We start from the raw sequence: 7982 nt of genomic DNA on the forward strand, positions 1-7982 counted from the left end.
CTGGGGTTATGGGGGGGGTCCGTCTGTCCTTCCTGGGGCTATGGGGGTGTCTGTCTGTCCTTCCTGGGGGTTTGGGGGGGGTCCATCTGTCCTTCCGGGGGGCTACAGAGTCCCCAGCGGTGACCGGGGCGTCCGTCTGTCCTTCCCAGTGGGCTGCGGGAGTCCCCAGGGGTGACCGGGGCGTCCGTCTGTCCTTCCCGGGGGGCTGCGGGAGTCCCCAGGGGTGACCGGGGCGTCCGTCTGTCCTTCCCGGGGGGCTGCGGGAGTCCCCAGGGGTGACCGGGACGTCCATCTGTCCTTCCCGGGGGCTGCGGGAGTCCCCAGGGGTGACCGGGGCGTCCCTCTGTCCTTCCCGGGGGGCTGTGGGAGTCCCCAGGGGTGACCGGGGCATCCGTCTGTCCTTCCCGGGGGGCTGCGGGAGTCCCCAGGGGTGACCGGGATGTCCGTCTGTCCTTCCCGGGGGGCTACAGAGTCCCCAGGGGTGACCGGGGCGTCCGTCTGTCCTTCCCAGGGGGCTGCGGGAGTCCCCAGGGGTGACCGGGGCGTCCGTCTGTCCTTCCCAGGGGGCTGCGGGAGTCCCCAGGGGTGACCGGGGCGTCCCTCTGTCCTTCCCGGGGGGCTACAGAGTCCCCAGGGGTGACCGGGGCGTCCCTCTGTCCTTCCCGGGGGGCTGCGGGAGTCCCCAGGGGTGACCGGGACGTCCGTCTGTCCTTCCCGGGGGGCTACAGAGTCCCCAGGGGTGACCGGGGCGTCCCTCTGTCCTTCCCGGGGGGCTGCGGGAGTCCCCAGGGGTGACCGGGGCATCCGTCTGTCCTTCCGGGGGGCTACAGAGTCCCCAGGGGTGACCGGGATGTCCGTCTGTCCTTCCCGGGGGGCTGCGGGAGTCCCCAGGGGTGACCGGGGCGTCCGTCTGTCCTTCCCGGGGGGCTGCGGGAGTCCCCGGGGTGACCGGGGCGTCCGTCTGTCCTTCCCGGGGGGCTACAGAGTCCCCAGGGGTGACCGGGGCGTCCGTCTGTCCTTCCCGGGGGGCTGCGGGAGTCCCCAGGGGTGACCGGGGCGTCCCTCTGTCCTTCCCGGGGGGCTGCGGGAGTCCCCAGGGGTGACCGGGACGTCCGTCTGTCCTTCCCGGGGGGCTACAGAGTCCCCAGGGGTGACCGGGGCGTCCGTCTGTCCTTCCCGGGGGGCTGCGGGAGTCCCCAGGGGTGACCGGGACGTCCGTCTGTCCTTCCCGGGGGGCTACAGAGTCCCCAGGGGGTGACCGGGGCGTCCCTCTGTCCTTCCCGGGGGGCTGCGGGAGTCCCCAGGGGTGACCGGGGTGTCCGTCTGTCCTTCCCGGGGGGCTGTGGGAGTCCCCAGGGGTGACCGGGGCGTCCGTCTGTCCTTCCCGGGGTCGAGGCGGGGCCAGTCGCAGCACGGGGGGCCCACACCATCTCCCTTCCACCTTTATTGGGGGGGGGGGGCCGGGCGCCCCCTCTCCCAGCTCCTCGCCGTCCCCAGGGGGGGCCCGGGGTCCCGTCCCCCCCCAGGGAGTCCCCGGGGGGGCGGGGGGCACCCACCGGGGTCCCTGAGGAGGAAGAGGAGCCGGATCCAGCGGACGAAGACGCGATGGAGGCGTTGGGGCGGCGCCAGGAGCTGGAGGTAGAAGGTTCGGCCGGTGACCAGGCGCGCCCGGAGCTGGTGACGCCGGCGGCTGTGCAGGGACAGACGGACGCAGGACAGCGGCAAGAGCCTGGCGGGGAGGAGGGCGGCTGTCGGGGGGGGGTCAGGGTGTCGGGGTGCTGGGGGGGGGGGAGCGGGGGCTCACCCGAAAAGCTGGAGCTCCTCGGCTTCGGGGGCCGCCGGCGGCGGCCGCGCCAGCAGCATGAGGTCGGGGAGCGGGAGGAGGGGGCTGGTGGCGGCGATGCCCACCGTCACCCGGCTGGCCGCCTCGCCGCTGCGCGTCACCTGCGGGGACAGGGACCCGGTGACGGGGGGGGGGGGGGGCGCGGGGGAGGGGGCTGGGGGGACGCGGGGAGGGGGACGGGGTGGGGGGCACGGGGCCATGGGGGCCATGGCTGAGGGGACACGGGGAGGGGGACAAGGCCACAGCTGAGGGGACACGGGGCCATGGCTGGGGGGACACAGACTGGGGGACAGGGCCACAAAAGAGGGGACAGGTATGGGGGGGACAAGGCGATGGCTGAGGGGACAAGAAGGGGGACACAGGGCCATGGCTGAGGGGACATGGGGAGGGGGACACAGGGCCATGGCTGGGGGGACAAGTGAGGGGGACACAGGGCCATGGCTGGGGGGACACAGGCAGGGGGACAAGGCCACAGCTGAGGGGACACAGGGCCATGGGGGCCATGGCTGGGGGGACACAGGCAGGGGGACAAGGCCGTGGCTGGGGGGACAAGAAGGGGGACACAGGGCCATGGTTGAAGGGACATGGGGAGGGGGACACAGGGCCATGGCTGGGGGGCCACGGGGAGGGGGACAAGGCCACAGCTGAGGGGACACGGGGCCATGGCTGGGGGGACACAGACTGGGGGACAGGGCCACAAAAGAGGGGACAAGTATGGAGGGGACAAGGCGATGGCTGAGGGGACAAGAAGGGGGACACAGGGCCATGGTTGAAGGGACATGGGGAGGGGGACACAGGGCCATGGCTGGGGGGCCACGGGGAGGGGGACAAGGCCACAGCTGAGGGGACACGGGGCCATGGCTGGGGGGACACAGACTGGGGGACAGGGCCACAAAAGAGGGGACAAGTATGGAGGGGACAAGGCGATGGCTGAGGGGACAAGAAGGGGGACACAGGTCCATGGCTGGGGGGACAAGAGGGGGGACAGGGCTGTGGGGGGCCATGGCCACAGGTGAGGGGACACAGGCAAAGGGGACAGGGCCACAGAAGAGGGGACAGGTATGGGGGGGACAAGGGGGGGACAAGGCCATGGCTGAGGGGGGACAGGCGAGGGGGGACACAGGGCCACGGCTGAGGGGACACGGGGAGGGGGACATGGTCACGGCTGAGGGGACAAGAGGGGGGGGACGGGGCTGTGGGGGCCATGGCTGGGGGGACAAGTGAGGGGGACACAGGGCCGTGGCTGGGGGGACACAGGCAGGGGGACAAGGCCGTGGCTGGGGGGACAAGAAGGGGGACACAGGGCCATGGCTGGGGGGCCACGGGCAGGGGGACAAGGCCACAGCTGGGGGGACACAGGGCCATGGCTGTGGGGACATGGGGAGGGGGACACAGGGCCACGGGGGCCATGGCTGAGGGGACACAGACATGGGGACAGGGCCACAGAAGAGGGGACAGGTATGGGGGGGACAAGGGGGCAAGGGCATGGCTGGGGGGACAAGTGAGGGGGACACAGGGCCATGGCTGGGGGGACAAGGGGGGGGGTGGACGGGGCTGTGGGGGCCATGGCTGAGGGGACAGGCGAAGGGGACAGGGCCACGGCTGAGGGGACACAGGGCCACGGGGGCCACGGCTGAGGGGACAGGCGAAGGGGACAAGGCGATGGCTGAGGGGACACACGGAGGGGGACAGGGCCACGGCTGAGGGGCCACGGGGCCACGGGGGCCGCGGCCGCGGGGCCTCCCCTCACCTGCAGGAAGTCGCTCTCGAAGAGCGGGCAGTCCCGCAGCCGCCCGTACTCCCCCCGGGCCAGGCAGCGCCACAGCCGGCCCATGCGGCCGGGGAGGGCCCCGGGGGAAGGGAAGGGCTCGCGGAGGCCCGGGGGGGCTCACGGAGGCCCGGGGGGGGGCTCACGGAGGCCCGGGGGGGGGCTCACGGAGGCCCGGGGGGGCTCGGAGAGGGCCGCGGGCAGGCGAGCGGTGCCGCCGCTCAAGATGGCGCCGGGACGCCTCAAGATGGCGCCCGCGGCCTCGCGCGCCGCGGCCCGCCGGGCGATGACCACGCCCCCCTTTAACCACGCCCTCCCCCGCGAACCACGCCCCCTTTTAGCCACGCCCCCTCCGCTTACCGCCCCGCTCCCGCCTCTCGGCGCCACGCCCCTTTCCCGCCGTGCCCCGCCCCTTTCCCGCCGTGCCCCGCCCCTTCCCGCCGTGCCCCGCCCCTTCCCGCCGTGCCCCGCCCCTTCCCGCCGCCGTCCCGTCGTGCCCTGCGCGGCCAAGATGGCGGCGCGGCGGCGGGCGGCCCCGGGGCCGGGCCTGGGCCTGGCGCTGCTGGCGGCGGCGGCGGCGGCGGCGCTGGGCGGCGGCGGCGGGAGCTGCCGGGGAGGCCCCGGGCTGCGGGTGAGCGGCGGGGCGGGGCCGGGGGCCGCGGCGTTAATAGTAATGAGGGGGGCGGGGCCTGTCGGGGGGGGTGCCGACTCGTTAATATTAATGAGGGGGCGGGACACGCCCACCCCACCCCCCCGGTTTGCCCCCCCCCAGCCCCTTCGTTCGTATTCATGGAGGGGGTGTGTATGGGCAAGGGGACCTCATTAATATTAATGAGGGAGCGGGTGCTGTCGCCTGCCGGCTCATTAATATTCAGGAGGGGGCGGGCACTGCCCCGCTGACTGACAGGCGTGGGGGGGCAGGGGCTACCAAGTGAGAGCTCATTAATATTGATGAGTAAGACCGTTATCTGTGGTGGCAGCTCATTAATATTCATGAGTAAGGAGATAGGTGGTGGCAGCTCATTAATATTTGTGAGTAATGAGCTCTTCCCTGGTGATAGCTCATTAATATTCAGGAGGGGGCGGGGACTGCCCCACGGTGGCTTATGGGGGGCGGGCCCTATGAGCAGCTCATTAATAATGATGAGGGAGATGAACTGCTGAGTGGGAGCTCATTAATATTGATGAGGAAGCGACTCTTGGCTGGTGGTGACTCATTAATAATGGAAATTATGGGCTGGTAGGTGACAGCTCATTAATATTAATGATCCTGGCTGGTGGGAGCTGCTTAATATTCATGAAAGCAGGTCCTGACTGGTGACAGCTCATTAATATTCACGAGAAGGCGGGCACCGCCCCACACTAATTTATAAGGTTTATAGTGGGTGGGCGGTGCCCAGTGTCTGTTCATTAATATTCATGAGCAGAGGGCAGGCAGCACCCCATCTCCTCATTAATATTCATGAACAGGCAGCTATTACCGATTACCAGCTCATTAATATTCATGAGGGATGGGCAGTGCCACTGTCTGCCGTTGTTTTGTTAATATTCACCGGGGGCGGGCACAAATCGTGGCTGATTAATATTCATGAGCGATGGGCAGCACCCCTGCTTGCGGTCATCTCGTTAATATTCATTGGGGCGGGCACAAATCGTGGCTCATTAATATTCATGAGGGGTGGCCAGTGCCACTTGCACTGTGTGGTGTCGGCTCGTTAATATTCATGAGGAGCAGCCTCAAATCTTTCTTTGCTCATTAATATTCATGAGAGACGGCCAGTGCCCCTGCCTGCACTCATCTCGTTAATATTAATGAGGGGCGGGCACAAAACCGGCCGGCTCATTAATATTCATGAGCAGGGTGACCCTGGCCTGGGTCCTGTTGTGGGGGAAGGGGGGGGGGCCTTTTGGGGGGCGTCCCCCTCTTTTGGGGGGGGTCCCCGCTTTTTGGGGGGGGGTCCCCTCTTCGGGGGGGGTCCCCCCATCCCGGGGGGGGGGGTTCCCCATCCCGGGGTCCCCTCCCTGCCCCCACCGCCCCCCCCTTTCTCTCCCCCCGCAGCCCGGCGAGAGCCGTGACGGGGAGGCCTGCGGCCTCTCCCTGCCGCTGGAGCACTCCTTCGAGCTGGGTGAGTTCGGGGGGGCGCAGGGGACAGCGGGGGGGGGGGGACATGGGGACGCTGGGGTCACCCAAGCGGTCCCCTGTCCGTCCGTCTGTCCCTTCCCTAGACGACACCCCCCGCTTTCGCAAACGGGGGACGCTGGCCTGGACCCCCGGCGCCGAACCCGCCCCCGCCCTCACCCAGAAACAGCTCAGCGAGGACGAACGCAACCGGCTGCGGGTTCGGGGGGGGACCCCGGGGTTTGGGGGGACCCCGAGGGGTTGGGGGGACCCCGGGGGGACCTGGCAGGGGGGTGACACTGTCCCCGTCCCCCCCCCGCAGGAGGTGGCGGCGAGGGACGGGCTGTACCGGCTGCGGGGGATCCGCAGCCCCCCTGGGCCCCGGGGAGGAGAGCGGCCCCCAGTACGTCACCTCCTTCCTCCGGGCGGTGAGTGGGGGGGGCACCCCGCCCTGGGGGCCCCCGTTGTCCCCTCCCCCCCCCCGCCCCCCCCCCACACCCCCTTTTCGCCCCCTGATGGCCCCCCGTTGGCCCCGGGCTGCCCCCTGTCCCCCCCTCGGTGTCCCCCCGTCACCCTGTGTCCCCCCCCGGTGTCCCCACTGTCACCCTGTGTCCCCCCCTCGGTGTCCCCCCCATCACCCTGTGTCCCCCCCCCAGTGACCCCCCCATCACCCTGTCCCCCCCTCGGTCCCCCTGTCACCCTGTGTCCCCCCCCGGTGTCCCCACTGTCACCCTGTGTCCCCCCCGGTGTCCCTGTCACCCTGTCCCCCCCTCGGTGTCCCCCCTGTCACCCTGTGTCCCCCTTGGTCCCCCTGTCACCCTGTCCCCCCGTCAGTGTCCCCCCTGTCACCCCCTGTCCCTTGTCCCCCCCATCACCCCGTGTCCCCCCCATGTCCCCTGTCACCCCATGTGTCACCCTGGTGCCCCCATCACCCCGTGTCCCCCTCAGTGCCCCCTGTCACCCCATAACCCCCGTCCCCCCGTGTCCCCTGTCCCCCCCAATGCCCCCATCACCCCCCCATCACCCCCCGTCCCCCCCCCGTCCCCCCGTGCCCCCCATCACCCCCCCGTCCCCCCCCATCCCCCCGTGTCCCCCCGGGGCCCCCATAACCCCCGTCCCCCCGTGCCCCCCATCACCCCCCGTCCCCCCCCCGTCCCCCCCCGTCCCCCCGTGTCCCCCCGGGGCCCCCATAACCCCCGTCCCCCCGTGCCCCCCTGTGCCCCCATCACCCCCTGTCCCCCCCCCGTCCCCCCGTGTCCCCCCGGGGCCCCCATAACCCCCGTCCCCCCAGTGCCCCCATCACCCCCGTTCCCCCCCGCCCCCCGTGTCCCCCCGGGGCCCCCATAACCCCCGTCCCCCCGTGCCCCCCCATCACCCCCGTCCCCCCCCCGTCCCCCCCCCGTCCCCCCGTGTCCCCCCGGGGCCCCCCATAACCCCCGTCCCCCCAGTGCCCCCCATCACCCCCCGTCCCCCCCCGTCCCCCCCCGTCCCCCCGTGTCCCCCCGGGGCCCCCATAACCCCCGTCCCCCCGTGCCCCCCAGTGCGCCCTGGTGGAGTCCCACCTCTCGGACCAGCTGACGCTGCACGTGGACGTGGCCGGGAACGTGGTGGCCCTGGGGGTGGTGGCCGTGCCGGGGACCTGCCGGGGCGCGGAGGTGGAGGGACGTGGACCTGGAGGCCTTCAACACCTCGGTGGCCCTGCGGCAGCCCCTGCCCGCCGCCACGTGAGTGACGGGGACGCGGTGGGGACACGGGGACACGGTGGGGACATGGGGACGTGGGGATGTGGTGGGGACATGGGGACGTGGGGACATGGGGACGTGGGGGGGACGTGGGGACGCGGTGGAGGACGTGGACCTGGAGGCCTTCACACACCTCGGTGGCCCTGCGGCAGCCCCTGCCCGCCGCCACGTGAGTGACGGGGACGCGGGACGCGGTGGGGGACACGGGGATGTGGTGGGGACACGGGGACGTGGGGGGGACATGGGGACATGGGGACGTGGTGGGGACGTGGGGACGCGGTGGAGGACGTGGACCTGGAGGCCATCAACACCTCGGTGGCCCTGCGGCAGCCCCTGCCCGCCGCCACGTGAGTGACGGGGAACGCGGTGGGGACACGGGGACACGGGGACACGGTGGGGACGTGGGGATGTGGTGGGGACGTGGGGACATGGGGGACGTGGGGACATGGGGGACGTGGGGGGGGACGTGGGGACGCGGTGGAGGACGTGGACCTGGAGGCCATCAACACC

The 7982-nt window shown here is 71.3% G+C and overlaps 2 protein-coding genes across 2 annotated transcripts; one reads left to right on the forward strand and one right to left on the reverse strand.

The window, feature by feature from the left end:
* Nucleotides 1–1556: 1556 nt before the first annotated feature.
* LOC309604378 (Golgi-associated RAB2 interactor protein 5A-like) lies at nt 1557–3713 on the reverse strand (the record flags this gene model as incomplete). The annotated part of the gene is made up of 3 exons (XM_082339325.1): nt 3594–3713; nt 1805–1944; nt 1557–1729 (listed from the first exon to the last, which is right to left on the reverse strand). Coding segments are annotated over exons 1-3 (397 nt in total), but the record flags the coding sequence as incomplete, so codon positions are not given.
* A 393-nt stretch (nt 3714–4106) lies between these two features.
* On the forward strand, nt 4107–7459 carry LOC309604377 (ER membrane protein complex subunit 10-like). The gene is given in 6 exon segments (XM_082339324.1): nt 4107–4242; nt 5671–5737; nt 5838–5950; nt 6053–6133; nt 7272–7391; nt 7393–7459. Coding segments are annotated over 6 exon segments (567 nt in total). The 5' UTR covers nt 4107–4122; the 3' UTR covers nt 7459.
* The last annotated feature ends 523 nt before the right edge of the window (nt 7460–7982 follow it).

Source organism: Platalea leucorodia (assembly GCF_965183815.1).
Source record: "Platalea leucorodia genome assembly, contig: HAP1_HAP1_SCAFFOLD_719, whole genome shotgun sequence".
NCBI lineage: Eukaryota > Metazoa > Chordata > Aves > Pelecaniformes > Threskiornithidae > Platalea > Platalea leucorodia.